This window comes from Acanthochromis polyacanthus, chromosome 7 (genome assembly GCF_021347895.1).
Source record: "Acanthochromis polyacanthus isolate Apoly-LR-REF ecotype Palm Island chromosome 7, KAUST_Apoly_ChrSc, whole genome shotgun sequence".
NCBI classification, from domain to species: Eukaryota; Metazoa; Chordata; class Actinopteri; family Pomacentridae; genus Acanthochromis; species Acanthochromis polyacanthus.
In genome coordinates, this window is record NC_067119.1 from 4,023,622 (window position 1) to 4,040,018 (window position 16,397).

At 35.5% G+C, this 16,397-nt stretch overlaps 1 protein-coding gene and 1 long non-coding RNA gene across 2 annotated transcripts in view; one reads left to right on the plus strand and one right to left on the minus strand.

Moving 5' to 3' along the window:
* Positions 1 to 692: 692 nt before the first annotated feature.
* On the plus strand, positions 693 to 16,323 carry mrpl1 (mitochondrial ribosomal protein L1). Its single transcript, XM_022210245.2, has 9 exons — positions 693 to 795; positions 2,525 to 2,612; positions 2,778 to 3,039; positions 5,798 to 5,881; positions 6,252 to 6,323; positions 7,005 to 7,116; positions 7,374 to 7,474; positions 9,255 to 9,336; positions 16,167 to 16,323. The coding sequence occupies exons 1-9, from the start codon at positions 765 to 767 to the stop codon at positions 16,268 to 16,270; spliced, it is 936 nt and encodes a 311-aa protein (XP_022065937.1). The 5' UTR covers positions 693 to 764; the 3' UTR covers positions 16,271 to 16,323.
* Positions 5,379 to 16,397, minus strand: part of LOC127534895 (uncharacterized) — a 382,765-nt gene continuing 371,746 nt past the window's right edge. The window contains exon 2 of the long non-coding RNA XR_007943444.1: positions 5,379 to 5,444. This is a non-coding gene — a long non-coding RNA (uncharacterized LOC127534895). The remainder of the gene's footprint in view (positions 5,445 to 16,397) is intronic.

The following is a 16,397-nucleotide window of genomic DNA, read 5'->3' on the forward strand; positions in this document are numbered from 1 at the left end:
TGCATGTTTCAGCTTCTAAAATGTTAAGATTTTACGTTTTCTTTGTTATACACGAAGAAACTAAAAAAATATGTATTTTTGGAATCTTTTTTGACTTTTTAGAGGCATGTTATCCAACTTTTCTGACATTAAATGAACATATTGAGGCAAATAATTTGATATTTACTATTTACAGATAAGAAGATAAGAAAATGAATATGTATGGCAAATATGTTTAAAAATTTAAGTATGTAAAATAATCAGATTTATGTGCAATTCAGAGAAATCTATCTAACTGTTAAGGCCGAACAAACACGTGCAAAACGCAATGCAGTAAATTAAAAACGTGAATAAAATTATTCTGTGCATCGCACTTATACGTTAGCAATAAATTACACTTCAATAGACAATTTCAAGTTTCGTAATGAATTGTTTGATGTTTTCATAAGATGTAGAACATGCCCTAAAATTCGGCATTAATTTAATCTGCTTTGCAACTCTTCTTATGCAATGAAATATTAATTCTCTCAATTTTCTAATTAAATGATTATATAACTCAATTTTTCCACTCTAAAAATAAAGATTACCACAACAAATATACGCCGAATATAAGAGTTAATCCTACATATTTATTTGGTATGTTTTTTATTTTTATTGTATTTTTAATGTGTTTCATAAAAGGGAAAATATCTTAAATTGGACTATTTTCAAATGGAGATACAATCTCAGGCGGAACCATTTCAGCCGTTTCGTTGTTTTCACACGGACAAGCGATATTCCCAAATATGGCATCTTGCACGCGGACTGTGTGGAAAGGTCAGTTGTTTATGTGTAAATTTACGCTTTTGTAACAAACAGCGAAATTGTCTGTATGTGTTTGTTTGTTTTTTCAGATTTACTGTTTAGTTTTTGGGTTTAAATAGAAGATTAAATCTGCTTTAGTAGCGTTTTAGCTCGTCCGCTGCTGCTGCGCTAGCTAGCCCTGTTAGCCAAACACTTAGCGAAAAATGTTAAATTCAAAAACCTTCTTGCTTTTTCTCACGTATTCTCGAAGACTGAACAGTTTTTAGCATTTCACATGAATCATTGAATCTCCTGATTTACATCGGCTTGACTTCTATTAGCCTGGTACGTCTTAAATGTATAAAATGACTCAATTATGAATGACATAGGTGGTAGTGGGCGGTAACAAGCTGATCAAAAGCTATCATTTAGTTATATTTAAGAGTTGTTTGGTTCAAATTATGTATGCCGATTTTAAGAGTCAGCATTGATAGCTAATGAAATCTCCTCACAATTAACTTGATGACGTTGCTTTTAATAAAAATTGTAAATATGTGCACTAAACAGTCAGATTTCTGAACTCGATTCGACTAGTAAAGAATAAAAGTTTACTGCAGCTGTGAGGGGTTTTAGGATGTAACTGTGGGTTCAATGAAAGTAGAAGAGGCCAAAAAGCATTAAAATAGAAAACTGTATTCCCAGTTTAGTCACCCAATTCCACTATATCTAGTCTTCGTCAGAATACACTGTCAATTGTTTTGAATCCTGACATGAATCAGCTGAAGTGAAAGCATTTTGTCATTCGGACATCTGTATTAATTCAGATAGAAACGCAACATTTGCCATACAGATCGGACAGTACATCAAGTGATTTATAATGCACATTCATGCACTATTAATAATATCATAGCAATGATGGCTTTATTTTTTATAGGACCCTTAAGAACAGCATTAACCGATTGCTTCTGGAGTCAAAACATGAAAACTGACAATCAAGCAAGAGAGCAGACGAGTAAAATAAATAGTAGAAATGATAATAAATGAAGAATTAGCTAGATTAACACTCATATCAAACAAAGGAACTAAGCAGTTTAGAAATGAAAGAATAAGATTGAGGGATAAAGTTGGAAATTAAAAATCATCATGCCAAAGAACCAGGCAGCTACAAGTTAAATAAAACAGGAGAGAACATCTAAAATGAAGAGGACATAATACACTAAAACTGAATAAAGCTAAATGTAAACTTTACATAAACGCATGCCTATAAAAGCAGGTTTTCAGAAGTGATTTGAAAGAAGTTACTGACTCTGGAAGCCTTTTCTCCTCAGGCAGGACTAAATAAACAAAACACTTAATGTACTCCTGTGCTGATTAATTCAAATAGCTAATTCCCTGTTTCATTTATGATGCCATAAACAGTGAAAATTCTGTCTGAGTGATGATAATCTAACTTTACCAACAGTAAAATAAGAATATCCAGACATTTGTAATGAAACTAATGATTAAACCAGTGAATATCTGCTTTGTTACGAATAATTTACCTGCAGCTGGTAAAGACTGTGTGAGAAACTCACCTGTCTGAGGTGAAAAAAAGCTTTCATTGTGTTCTCCTGTTGGATCCTGAAACATCCTGCTTCTACGTAGGAGATAACTTATCACTATAAGTAATCAGTTGGGTTATTGCTGTTGTTTCACATGGATAAATTTGTGCAGTTTTCTGTCTTTGGAAATGCTCAGCTGTTGGTTTCTCCTCTTCTAACAGGATGTCAGCTGCTCAGCCTTCCAGCCTACACAGGTGTACCGCAGGCAGCATCCAGGACGTTACCTGTCAGGACTTTTGCAGCCGTCAAGTGAGAATGCAATCCTTTAGGGGTGTCAAACATGCTGAATGTGGTCCTTGAACTAAGTTGACTTTGACATCCCTGTTTTTAAAACTCACCCATTTTGTTCAATATACATAAAAAAACTCTCCAAGCAAACATTCTCAGTTGAACCTGTCCTTTATTCACTGTCAGGGCACAAAAGAAAAAAGCTGATGCTGAGAAAGAGGACAAGCCGGAGAAGAAGGTCATCAGTGACAAATACAGAAATAAGCCTTTTGGAAAGACGGCGTGGAAGCCGGTGGACGATGTCTACATCCTCAGGTTTTACCCCAGGACCGTCCACCCTGCAGCCGACGCCATCGACATGCTGAAGAAGTTTCAGGCGTTGGACTTCACTGCCGTCAGTCAGCCCGTTTACATCGACCTGAAGCTGAACATGAAGCTGGAGAAGAAGGTAACGACCACGTTGGAGCGGTTTTATTTACATCACACTGGGAGAAAAGCTCATCTCAAAACAAAAAAAATAACTTATTTTAGGGAACTTTAACCTTGAAATAAGTGAAAAAATCTGCCAGTAGAACAAATGAAAAATGCCTTGGTTAGATTTCTTGAAATGAGATCTGATATTTAGAATATCGAGATCTTAAAATTAGCTGGAAAACTTATTCTAAGCTGTATTTTACCAGGATTGTCAAGCTTTGGCGTCTTAAAATAAGTCAGACATGCTAAAAAAAATAGCAGTTTTTCACTCAAAAATAGATTTTTGCTTCCATGTAACCTCCTAACATGAGATGTTTTTAAAATTCTTTACTTTATCAAAAAATATTGTTTCCATGTGTGAAAAAAATCCAAAAATTCAGCAGCAAAATTATAATTCCTTAAAAGTTTCCCTTAAAAGTTTTATTTTAAAAAAAACACACATTTGGCAAGAAAATTCTTGCAGATGTTTTCAAAAAATGAATAAAAATCTTCCAAAAAATCAAAAAAAAATATCTAAAATGATTCCATATATATCAGTAAAACTTCTAATATTTTCTTTAAGAAGATTCACAAAAAAATCAACCAAAATCCAGGGAATTTTGCTGGATTTTGGTTGATTTTTTTATTTTTTTATTTTTATTTTTAGTGAATGTTCTTAAACATTTTTAATATTTCATTTTTTCCGCCAAAAAATGTTCAAATATTTCCCAAAAATGTTGAAAATGTGGACATCAGAAGTTTCACTGTAAAAATATGTATATTTTTCCCACATTTTCAAGCTTTAAAACGGATCAATTTGACCTACACCAGGGTTAAACTTAATTAGAATTTTCTTGTAAAATTCAACTCAAAACAAGATCATTTCAAGATAGTTTGACTAAGCAAGATATTTAAGATGCAGCGTCTTAAAAAAGTCCCTCCATCTGCTGAAATGTCTCGTTAAGCGAATTTATCTTAAATCAAGTGGGATGAGACACTTTGACTAAAAACAAGATGAACAGACTTGGTAAGATTTAGAGTTTTGCAGTGTGAAGATCTTTTTCTCATGCGATGCTTTAAAATGTAATTAAAATACATCATTCAGACACAAATAATTTCAAGTGAGCTTTCTCTTGTTAATCCTTTGAGCTCCAGATAAAAGCAACAGAACTTCTCTTCTAGGTTCTTGGAGCAAAAAGCAGAGCAGTCCAGTTGTTTTTAACTGAATATCGAAGCTTCCCTTTATGCTGAAGTCCTCAGTCATAGAATATGTTGACGTATACGGTGTATTTTGTGTGCTTTTAATCTTCTATATTGTCACTTTTCTGCTCTTTCTGTTTAGATAAAGGTTAAACAAATATAAACGGCTGCTAAACACATCTGCACCTCTGCAGGAACACATGGGTCGTATTTTTAGACAAATCTCTGCCTTTCTGTTTTCATGGATTTGCACCTATTTGCTCGCCGACATTTTAAAATAAACCACCAGCTGCTGTTTTTCCTTTCATCATCTGTCTGCGTCCTCAGAATAGAAGAGAACATCCCGACGAGGCTGATCGGCTGCCAAACAGTCCCATTTTTAGCAGCCAGACTTGGCTCGCTTTATTCTGGATTTATTTATTTGGCTCCGCTGCCGTCACGCCTCGCCTCCGCCGGTCTGAGGGATGTTCACCGCATCAATCTTTGCAACACGAGAGGTTTTTTTTTCCTTTCTTGTTAATCAGCTAAAAACGGTGCAACACAGCGGAATAAAAAGCCTCATTGGTTTGTTTCCACGCTGAAGGACTGTGGAGCTGCTGTGACGTCCAGGCGGTTTCTGACTCCTTCTTATGTGTAATGGATCCTGAACACTCCAGACATTAAAATTTAAACAGATTTAATGCTTGATTTTCTGCCAAATCTGTTGTTTTGTTTCCCCCTCGCAGAAAAGAGTCAAACCTCTACCTCCTCCTTGTTTTCATCTGTTCTTACACGGAAACGTAAAGAAAAGCGACAAAAACAACCATCAGATGTTCTACCGACACTTTATGATCTTTATTTTAACTTAATTTAACACTTTTTCAATGGCCTGACATCATTAACCCTTTAAACTTCAGTGTACCGCCGGCGGTACACTTACTAATTTGCATAGGAATTTCAAGAATGTCCGACGGCTGCAAACACGATTATACAAACACTATACGCCGATGGAAAGCTTAGATTCTCATGAATCCGCCGGTATAAACCACTTTCAGATGTGATTACCACAGCGGGTGAGAAAAACACATTTGTCCGACAAAAACAAATATCCATCCATCCGTTCTCTGTACACGGCTTCAACGCACACAGCGCGACTCACATTTCCGGGTTTATTATTACACACAGAAAAAAAGATTCCACAAAAAACGGCCATAATCCAACCTTTTACATCCAGATGACACAAGCCAGTAAACTATTTTATCCAAAACATGTCCTGAAGTCGGTATAAAATCCCCGAATCGGTCGTTTTCAAGGAAATGCACCTCGCGATGCGCGTTCAATATTCCCTGTATTTTTCGTCATTTTTTTTTATTTAAAAATAGAATATTAGCGATTTTTTTTGTACTGAAAACGGCTGGAATTGACTGCAGCTTAAAGGGTTAAACCTCATACAAGTCTCTGTTGTGGTGCTCCTTTGCTAGCTAAACAACATGTCAATCACAGGGGTTTTGAAGTGCTCTGTATTGATCGTTATTGGTAAAAATCTATACTTTTATGTTTCCTCGCCCTCGCAGAAAAAAATCGACCCCTTCGTCAGCACCATCCACCTTCCTCACCCCTTCAAGACGGAGATCAACAAAGTTTTAGTTTTCACCGAGGTAAGAAAAAAAGTTCTGTCTTCTCGCTGAATCTTAACTTCATAGCGGATTGTGCGTCGGCTGTTGATGAATTGTTTTAATTTCGTCCGAGCATGATTCAGATGTGCAGCGGCAGCACCTTTTATTTGTCACCCTGTTTGTCTGTAATGAATGGTGCTTCTGTAGCGGCTGCTCTCATCCGGCGGGGCTTGATTAATATTCCTGTCGAGCGGCTCGGGTTGTGGGTTGTAACTTGGATGTTAACGAGCATAATGAATGACGCTGTTGGGGTCTGCCAGGCTTTGACACGCCCAGATCAGATTTAAATGGGTGACGGTGTCTCGGTCGTGTTTCTTTTTTTTAAATTTATTTGTTTTTTTTTCTTCTGCAGGATGTGAATCAAGTCAAGCTGGCCCAGGAGAACGGAGCCGTGTTGGCAGGAGGAACCGAGCTCATACAGCCGGTGAGTTCTTTAAAGTGAAGGTACATCACAAACTGGAAGTTCACATCAAGTTTATTTAGTCCCTGAAGGGAAAACAGAAGAACTTTCCTTGGAATCAGTATTTTTCTGCAGATTCCTGCCTTACATATGGTCCCTTTGGTTCAGTGCAGCAGGTGGTTAGATTTTTAGAAGCTGGAGGATAAAATGGATTATTGCCGATGTGTTGAAATCGAGTAGGTTTAAGATCATTTAGACACAAATATATGCATATTATCAGATTTTTGGATCATCAGACTGTCAAAAGTCAGTTATTGATTGTAAAATGCATCTTTCTTATTGAACTTGCAGTTAAAACCAAGTTGACTCACATTTAAACGGCTTCATTTAGATTTTCAAGGCTGTTGTTTATTTAGTTGTAAAGAAAATTTCTTTTGGAGTCTTGTTAAGTCTCAGAAATAGTGACTACTCTAATGAAAGCTGAAGACGTTAACACAAATGTCTTGACGAACGGCTTTACTGTACACGCTAGAAATGTCGATTCCAGGGATTTGTAGTGATCGGTGATGGTGCTCCTTCACTATTAAAGAGGTACTACAGCTCATCTACAATACTCGAAATGTGTCTAGAGTTATTAGAACTACACAATATGAGTCAACCGGTGTGACCACACATCTTAAAGGCATAAACATGATTCTTTTCCAGATCTTGGACGACGAGATTTCGGCAGATTTCTACGTCGCGGTTCCAGACATCCTACCAAAGCTCATTCCGCTGAAAAACAAACTGAGGAAGAAGTTTCCAAAGAACAAGAGAGGTGAACGGCTTCTCCTCAGTGTTTGTCTAAGTATATTGGATCTTAACTCGTGGAACGATCGGAGGTCGTATCTTTCTATCAGTCCTCGATTGCTGGGACAGATTGTCTAAATTCTCGCACATTATATTTAATTAGTTGTTCCTCATTTAACGGCTGATGGTTTTACTGCAGCCAATCAAGCTAACAACAGCTACTGAGTGTCTAAATTGGAAAACATCCCCGCTGATTGTATTAATTCTGTGTTATTCCTGTTGCAGGGTCGATCGGCGTCAACATTCCCAAGATGCTGCAGTTGTTTAAAACGGGCCACGGGTACATGGTGGAGGACGACTGTTACATCCGGACAAAGATCGGAATGGTGATGGAATAATTAGATAGCATCATTATATCTGAGTAAAAGACATGTTTTAGTCATCAACACCGAGTTTTCAGAGACCAGGGAAGGAGCAGCTTTTAAATATTGCAAGTGTCAGCGCTCGACAGAAAACCTTGATTAAAAAAGCATAAGTTGGTTTCCCCAAAAGGAATGTAAAACCGGTGCACCCCGAGGAGGATTGTGGGGAAATGTTGGGATGTATTTAGGCATGAAATACATCTTAAATCAGCTTTAACGTCTTTTTTTACCCCCCGTGTCTTAGTGCTGCTACTTATGAGCTACTTTGACCTATTTTATACTAAATACCCATAGTTTTTGACTTTCTTTCCTTTGAAACTCTACTTTCTGTCCAAATATGCAGTTTTAAAGAGTTATGTCGCCTAAAATACTGCTTTTCCTCCAAATACTTAGAGTTTTCAGGGTTAATTCTCTCCGAAATACCATTTTCTGTTCAAGTGTTTACAGCTTTGAGCTTTATTCCAACCTAAGTAGAACTTTTTGTCCAAACATTTAGAGTTGAAAAGATTTATTCCCTCTGAAATACCATTTTCTGTTAAAGTATTCCCAGTTTAGAAGGTTTTTTTCCATGTAGAATACTTCTTTTAGTCCAAATCTTAATGGTTTTAAAGATTTATTCCCTCTGAAATACCATTTTCTGTTAAAGTATTCCTAGTTTAGAAGGTTTTTTCCATGTAGAATACTTCTTTTAGTCCAAATCTTAATGGTTTTAAAGATTTATTCCCTCTGAAATACCATTTTCTGTTAAAGTATTCCTAGTTTAGAAGGTTTTTTCCATGTAGAATACTTCTTTTAGTCCAAATCTTAATGGTTTTAAAGATTTATTCCCTCTGAAATACCATTTTCTGTTAAAGTATTCCTAGTTTAGAAGGTTTTTTCCATGTAGAATACTTCTTTTAGTCCAAATCTTAATGGTTTTAAAGATTTATTCCCTCTGAAATATCATGTTCTGTTAAAGTATTCCCAGTTTAGAAGGTTTTTTTCCATGTAGAATACTTCTTTTAGTCCAAATCTTAATGGTTTTAAAGATTTATTCCCTCTGAAATACCATTTTCTGTTAAAGTATTCCTAGTTTAGAAGGTTTTTTCCATGTAGAATACTTCTTTTAGTCCAAATCTTAATGGTTTTAAAGATTTATTCCCTCTGAAATATCATGTTCTGTTAAAGTATTCCCAGTTTAGAAGGTTTTTCCATGTAGAATACTTCTTTTAGTCCAAATCTTTATGGTTTTAAGGATTTATTCCCTCTGAAATACCATTTTCTGTTAAAGTATTCCTAGTTTAGAAGGTTTTTTTCCATGTAGAATACTTCTTTTAGTCCAAATCTTTATGGTTTTAAGGATTTATTCCCTTTGAAATACCATTTCCTGTTCAATCACATCCACTTTTGAAGTTTTATTCCAGATTTAAGTCCAAATACTTGTAGTTTTAAAGGTTTATTCCCTTTGAAATGCTACTTTCTGTTTCATGTGTTCATAGTTTTTAAGCTTCCAACTGAAGTGCTACTTTTTGTCCAAATACTTATAGTTTTATGAGTTAATTCTCTCTGCAGTTAGTATTCCCACTTTTGAAGGTTTATTCCACCCAAAACACCACTTTCTGCTCCATTGCTTTTTGTCCAAATAAATTAAAGATTCATTCTATGGAAATCCATTTTTAAACTTTATTGAAGTGCATGCATTTAGTTTAATTAAAGCAGTGAGACTTATTCCCAGTGTTTTTGTTTTTTTTTCTTCTGTGTGCAGCTGGACATGCCGAGCGATCATATCTTCTCCAACCTGCAGACCATCCTGGTCGACGTCTGCTCACACCGACCTGCCGATTCTGGTACGTTCATTTATTTATGTGTTTATAAAAGCTCCAGATATCTCCACAGAATCAGCTCCGTGCTGTTGATGAGCTCTGTGACGGTTCTGATGGCTGCTCAGGATAAAGTAGCAGCTTGTAGATTGATTGTTATTTGCTCCGTTGGTTGTTGGAGAGGAGGAGCTTTCATACGATTCCAGCTTTTATCTGCCGGCCGGTTTCTGATTTCTCTCCTCGGTTCAGTTTCAAGCCTCTGATGATCCACACTGGTGGCTGATATTCAAACAGAGTCCAATAGCAGTAAAACAGGATAAGTTCAGCACCATTTAATGAATTAAACTATTATTACATCTATTTAGGAGCAGTTTGAAACCATTAAGCAGTCTTCAAAATCAATAAAAAAAAAAAAACAGATATAAATGTGTAGCCATTCGTGATCGTCAGACCGAGCAGAATGACAGCAAAAAGATAAATAAATGTTTAAAAATCTGTGGAAATCTGGTGAAAAAGATGCCAGAAAAAAAAAATGCAATAAAAATAACAACTGCTTTACAGGCAGAAAAGTAAAGAAGGTTTTGGGTAAAACATGAAGAAAAAATACAAAAGAAGCTGAAGTGAAGATGTTAAAATATTTGTAAAATACATCAATAAAACAAAACGCAGAGGATCCTAAAAGATAATAAAAACACCATAAAAAGTTGAGGAAAAGAATAAATATAGAAAAAAGTGAAGGATTAGAGGGTAAAACTAATAATAATACAATGTAACAGTAATTATTTTTGCTGTTATTATTGTATGAAATTAATTGAAATAAGTCTTATTAATATTATTATTAATAATAGTGGCAATAAATAAAATTACTGTATTTACTTAGTTTATTGATTTTACTTAATTTTCTGTGATAATTACAATTAATAATACAAAAATAATAAAAATTACAATAATTGTTCATATATAAATTTAATTGAAATAATAGTAATTATAATTATTTAATAATTAAGTGATTTTGTTGAAACGTCATAATTTCAAGGTAAGATTTGTTTAATCACACGATGAGTTCAAGGACCGTTGGAAACCTGATAATCCAATGATTTTTTTGTGTTTGTTTTTACAGTTTCTGGATGTGATAAATCGTTTTATTTTCACAATTATTTTAAATCTTTGTAAAATTATCTGTTTTGTTTTTTTGACTTGAATACAATAAAATTATGTTTATATTTTATTTTGATCTTTTCCAGTTTTTCACTGTTAACGTGTAAATTAACGCTTGTTTTCTCTGATTTTTCTCGTTATTATTCCGATTTGGTTTCTAAAGATAAATTATCTTTAATATCTTTCAGATTATAAGTATTTTCTTGTAGAGTCTAAAAATTAAAGCTTGAACCTGTAAATGTCCAGAATATGAGCTGTTTAAGTGTGAAAATGTCTCCTGGTGTTATGAATTCTTTAAACATGTAGATTCAGACTCATGTCTTTGCTCCGTCCCTCTGAAAGTTTCTTCTGGTCCTGCTAATAACCAAACGAACAAACAAGCCTCCGTCCTCGTCGTTACATCGTCCCGTCAGCAGCAGCAGCTGTTTAAAATCCTCACAGTAAACAGAGCAGAGAGCAGTTTTAGTCTGACGATGATCCCAGTGGGACTCTTCATCCGCGACAGTTTACGCTCCGCTGAAGCTCCACGTCCTCAAACAGCCGAAAGCAACGTCTGAGTCGGTAGTTTTTAGGAGACGAAGCATCCTCAGCTTCACCGAGACGCCATTCTGTAACACCTGGAGGGACTAAAAGTGGGATTTATATCTGAATATAGTTATAAAACTGCACGTATAAGGACTAAAAGTAGGATTTATATCTGAATATAGTTATAAAACTGCACGTATAAGGACTAAAAGTAGGATTTATATCTGAATATATTTATAAAACTGCACATATAAGGACTAAAAGTAGGATTTATATCTGAATATATTTATAAAACTGCACATATAAGGACTAAAAGTAGGATTTATATCTGAATATATTTATAAAACTGCACATATAAGGACTAAAAGTAGGACTTATATCTGAATATATTTATAAAACTGCACATATAAGGACTAAAAGTAGGATTTATATCTGAATATAGTTATAAAACTGCACATATAAGGACTAAAAGTAGGATTTATATCTGAATATATTTATAAAACTGCACATATAAGGATTAAAAGTAGGATTTATATTGGAATTTATTTATAAAACTGCACATATAAGGACTAAAAGTAGGATTTATATCTGAATATATTTATAAAACTGCACATATAAGGACTAAAAGTAGGATTTATATTGGAATTTATTTATAAAACTGCACATATAAGGACTAAAAGTAGGATTTATATCTGAATATATTTATAAAACTGCACATATAAGGACTAAAAGTGGGATTTATATTGGAATTTATTTATAAAACTGCACATATAAGGACTAAAAGTGGGATTTATATTGGAATTTATTTATAAAACTGCACATATAAGGACTAAAAGTAGGATTTATATTGGAATTTATTTATAAAACTGCACATATAAGGACTAAAAGTAGGATTTATATTGGAATTTATTTATAAAACTGCACATATAAGGACTAAAAGTGGGATTTATATTGGAATTTATTTATAAAACTGCACATATAAGGACTAAAAGTGGGATTTATATTGGAATTTATTTATAAAACTGCACATATAAGGACTAAAAGTAGGATTTATATCTGAATATATTTATAAAACTGCACATATAAGGACTAAAAGTAGGATTTATATCTGAATATATTTATAAAACTGTACATATAAGGATTAAAAGGAGGATTTTAGTTGGAAAAAAGCTTCACAACTGTCAACGCTTGAACTGATAGTATTTAAAAAGGGAGTACACCTTTAAAACAGTAAATATTAGGACTAAAAATAATATTTTTTATAGAATAAATCATTAAACTATACATATTTGGACTAAAAATTGTATTTTAGGTTAAATAAATTACATACGTTTGGACTAAAACTGACAAAGTTTCCAGATTCCAGCTTCTTAAACAAGAGGACTTTTCTTTTTTAAGTTTACATGATGCTAAACTGTGTATTTGTGGACTTCTGGACAAAACAAGGCACACAAAGATGTATGTAACAGGGTTTTTCTTGCTATTTTATAGATGAAGATGTGTAAAAAAAAACAGTCTGTTAATGAAAATTGGTCATCCGAAGGCGGTTTTAAGTAGAAATTCTGGTATTTTATACACACGTGGACAAAATTGTTGGTACCCCTCAGTTAAAGAAGGAAAAACCCACAATTCTCACTGAAATCACTTGAAACTCACAAAAGTAACAATAAATAAAAATTTATTGAAAATTAAATAATCAAAATCAGCCATCACTTTTGAATTGTTGATTAACATAATTATTTTAAAAAAACAAACTAATGAAATAGGGCTGGACAAAAATGATGGTACCCATAACTTAATATTTTGTTGCACAACCTTTTGAGGCAATCACTGCAATTAAACGATTTCTGTATTTGTCAATGAGCGTTCTGCAGCTGTCAACAGGTATTTTGGCCCACTCCTCATGAGCAAACAGCTCCAGTTGTCTCAGGTTTGATGGGCATCTTCTCCAAATGGCATGTTTCAGCTCCTTCCACATATGTTCAATGGGATTCAGATCTGGGCTCATAGAAGGCCACTTTAGAATAGTCCAACGCTTTTCTCTCAGCCATTCTTGGGTGTTTTTGGCTGTGTGTTTTGGATCGTTGTCCTGTTGGAAGACCCATGACCTGCGACTGAGACCAAGCTTTCTGACACTAGGCAGCACATTTCTCTCCAGAATGCCTTGATAGTCTTCAGATTTCATCGTACCTTGCACACTTTCCAGACACCCTGTGCCAGATGCAGCAAAGCAGCCCCAAAACATTACTGAGCCTCCTCCATGTTTCACCGTAGGGACAGTGTTCTTTTCTTCGTATGCTTGGTTTTTGAGTCTATGAACATAGAGTTGATGTGCCTTACCAAAAAGCTCCAGTTTGGTCTCATCTGTCCAAAGGACATTCTCCCAGAAGCTTTGTGGCTTGTCAACATGCATTTTTGCAAATTCCAGTCTCGCTTTTTTATGAGTTTTTTTCAGCAGTGGTGTCCTCCTTGGTCGTCTCCCATGAAGTCCACTTTGGCTCAAACAACGACGAATGGTGCGATCTGACACTGATGTACCTTGGCCTTGGAGTTCACCTTTAATTTCTTTGGAGGTTGCTCTGGGCTCTTTGGATACAATTCCAACGATCCGTCTCTTCAATTTGTCATCAATTTTCCTCTTGCGGCCACGTCCAGGGAGGTTGGCTACTGTCCCGTGGGTCTTGAACTTCTGAATAATATGAGCCACTGTTGTCACAGGAACTTCAAGCTGTTTAGAGATGGTCTTATAGCCTTTACCTTTAAGATGTTTGTCTATCATTTTTTTTCGGATGTCCTGGGACAATTCTCTCCTTCGCTTTCTGTTGTCCATGTTCAGTGTGGTACACACCTTTTCACCAAACAGCAGGGTGACTACTTGTCTCCCTTTAAATAGGCAGACTGACTGATTATGAGTTTGGAAACACCTGTGATGTCAATTAAATGACACACCTGAGTTAATCATGTCACTCTGGTCAAATAGTTTTCAATCTTTTATAGAGGTACCATCATTTTTGTCCAGGCCTGTTTCATTAGTTTGTTTTTTTAAATAATTATGTTAATCAACAATTCAAAAGTAATGGCTGTTTTTGATTATTTAATTTTCAATAATTTTTTATTTATTGTTACTTTTGTGAGTTTCAAGTGATTTCAGTGAGAATTGTGGGTTTTTCCTTCTTTAACTGAGGGGTACCAACAATTTTGTCCACGTGTGTAGGTGAAACAGACAGTCTGTTAATTGAAAATGATCATATTTTTTAGCATAAATCCCAGGTTCAGCCTCTTAAATGTGCAGATTCTTCTCGTCTCTGTGGCGTACGTGATGCTAAAGTGTTTATCTGTGGACTTCTGGACGTACACAACTTGCATTTTTGATGTTTTGTGGGGAAACAAATGATCAATAATTCAAATAATAGTTGTCTGCAGCTCATCGGAAATCAGTTCTTTTCCCTCCACACCTCGTTTTTCCTCCTCGTTTATTCTTTAAATCGACTCTCGGCTCCCCGACACGAAGCGACGATCCTCTGCGACGCGACTCTCGGCGTGAATTAACGTCTTTATTCCCTTTAACGTCCTTTTAGGAGGCGTCGGGATGCTGCGGCGTGGGCAGAAACGGAGGAAACTTCACAGATACGAGCTGCAGAAAAGCAGCGAGTGGGTGAAGAAGAGAAGACTCCCCCCGAGGGGCTGATGGGAATTATTCATGACAAAAGCAACGATGCACAATATGTGGGAAAATAAAGACGCTTAAAAACAGCCGACGACGGGGAGCAACGGGGTAACTGTTCATCAGGAGAAAGTAAACAGATGAGAGGAATGAAGACTGCAGGGATGCATGTGGGGGAGAATAAAAACGATGTTTAACGTCGTCCGATGCTCCGTCTGATCGCTACCAAGCTGTGTTTTTTTTCACTTATGCAGCAGGGTTCTGGCTCTTTTATGTTGTAAATAACTTCTGACAACACGTCGGTTTAGCAGGATTCAGTGAAACGTTATAAATCTGTGAGTTCTGATGCCGAAAACTAAGAATCTGTACAGGATTTCATCAAATAAGGTCAGTTTTGGTCAATTCTTTGATGGGTTTATGCCGTCTAAATGATTCAGATGAAAAATGAAGCGGTTATGAATCGTCTTCAGATGCATTGTTTTGTCCAGAAGTCCACAAACGTACAGTTTAGCTTCATGTAGAGCAAAGAAAGAAGAGAAAAATCTTCATATTTATATATATTTATGCTTAAAAATACATTCAAAATGGAGCTATATAACAGGGCTTCAACTACATCTTATTTATCAAATTCAGAAAGTGTCAGAAAATAACCACGCTGCCAGCTGTACACGTCTTCAGATGATTAGTTTCCAGATAAGTTTCAATTAACAGATTTTTAAAAGCCATTTTCACCTTTAAAGCTTTAGAAAATAGCAATAATTGACACTTATACATGTCTTCAGATGCACCGTTTTGTCCAGAAGTCAGCAAATGTTCAGTTTAGTGTCTGCACAAAATGAACGTCCCCACATTTAACAACCTGGGAATTTCTGTCATTTATGCTGAAATATACAAAAGCATAGAACCATGTAACATGGCTGCAACTCTCTATCAAGTTAACTTGCAGTTACTGTGGATAGCGTAGAACTCAGACGTGTTTCTCAGCCCTGAAAATGTCACGTTTCTATGGAATGATAAAATTTCTTGAAGCTTGTCTGGAATAACACCAAGTTTATCCAAAACCCCCAAAAATTCCTTGAAATGACTCAAAACTTGACCAAAATGACAAAAACCTCTTTGAAATGACCGACAATTTGTACAAAACCAATCAAAAGCTGTAAAGAATATCTTGAGTCTTCTCCAGAATAACCTAAAAGTTGGTACATGGTTCTGTTTTTTGTGTATTTTTCAGCATGAAGGCCAAAAATCAAAGGTTCTAGCATCTTAAATGTTCCAGTTTTCCTCTGTTCTTTGGTCTACATGATCATAAACTGTAGATTTGTGGACTTCTGGCATGTAAAGACATATTTTTGGTATTTTTTTTGCTGTTTTCTGACGTTTTAAAGGTGAAACGAATCATCGGTTAGGTGAAAATGATTGTTTCATCTCATCTATAATCGGTGTTTTTGTTGTTCTTTTGTGTTTTTCCTCCACATTAAATGTTCATATCGAGTGTTTTTCTTCTCCTCAGGACCTTTCATCGATCGAGCCATCATGACGAGTCAAACCAGCGAAGCCGTTTGGTTCGACGGCAACGAGGTTTTACCGAAAGCAGCCGAGGACACGGAGGACTGAGGCTTCACACTGTATTTATAAATATATTCACCCAATAAAATGTTTGTTCCTGAGTTCCACCTTTTCTTCTTCTTCTTTCAACAAATCCCAGGAGATCAGAGCAAACGTTGGAGGTGAGCAGAACTCT

Coding starts and splice junctions, on each gene's coding strand:
- mrpl1 (XM_022210245.2), top strand. CDS start 765: ATGGCATCTTGCACGCGGACTGTGTGGAAAG. Junction 2,613..2,777: donor AGGACTTTTGCAGCCGTCAA/GTGAGAATGCAA, acceptor ATTCACTGTCAG/GGCACAAAAGAAAAAAGCTG. Junction 7,475..9,254: donor TCCGGACAAAGATCGGAATG/GTGATGGAATAA, acceptor TTCTGTGTGCAG/CTGGACATGCCGAGCGATCA.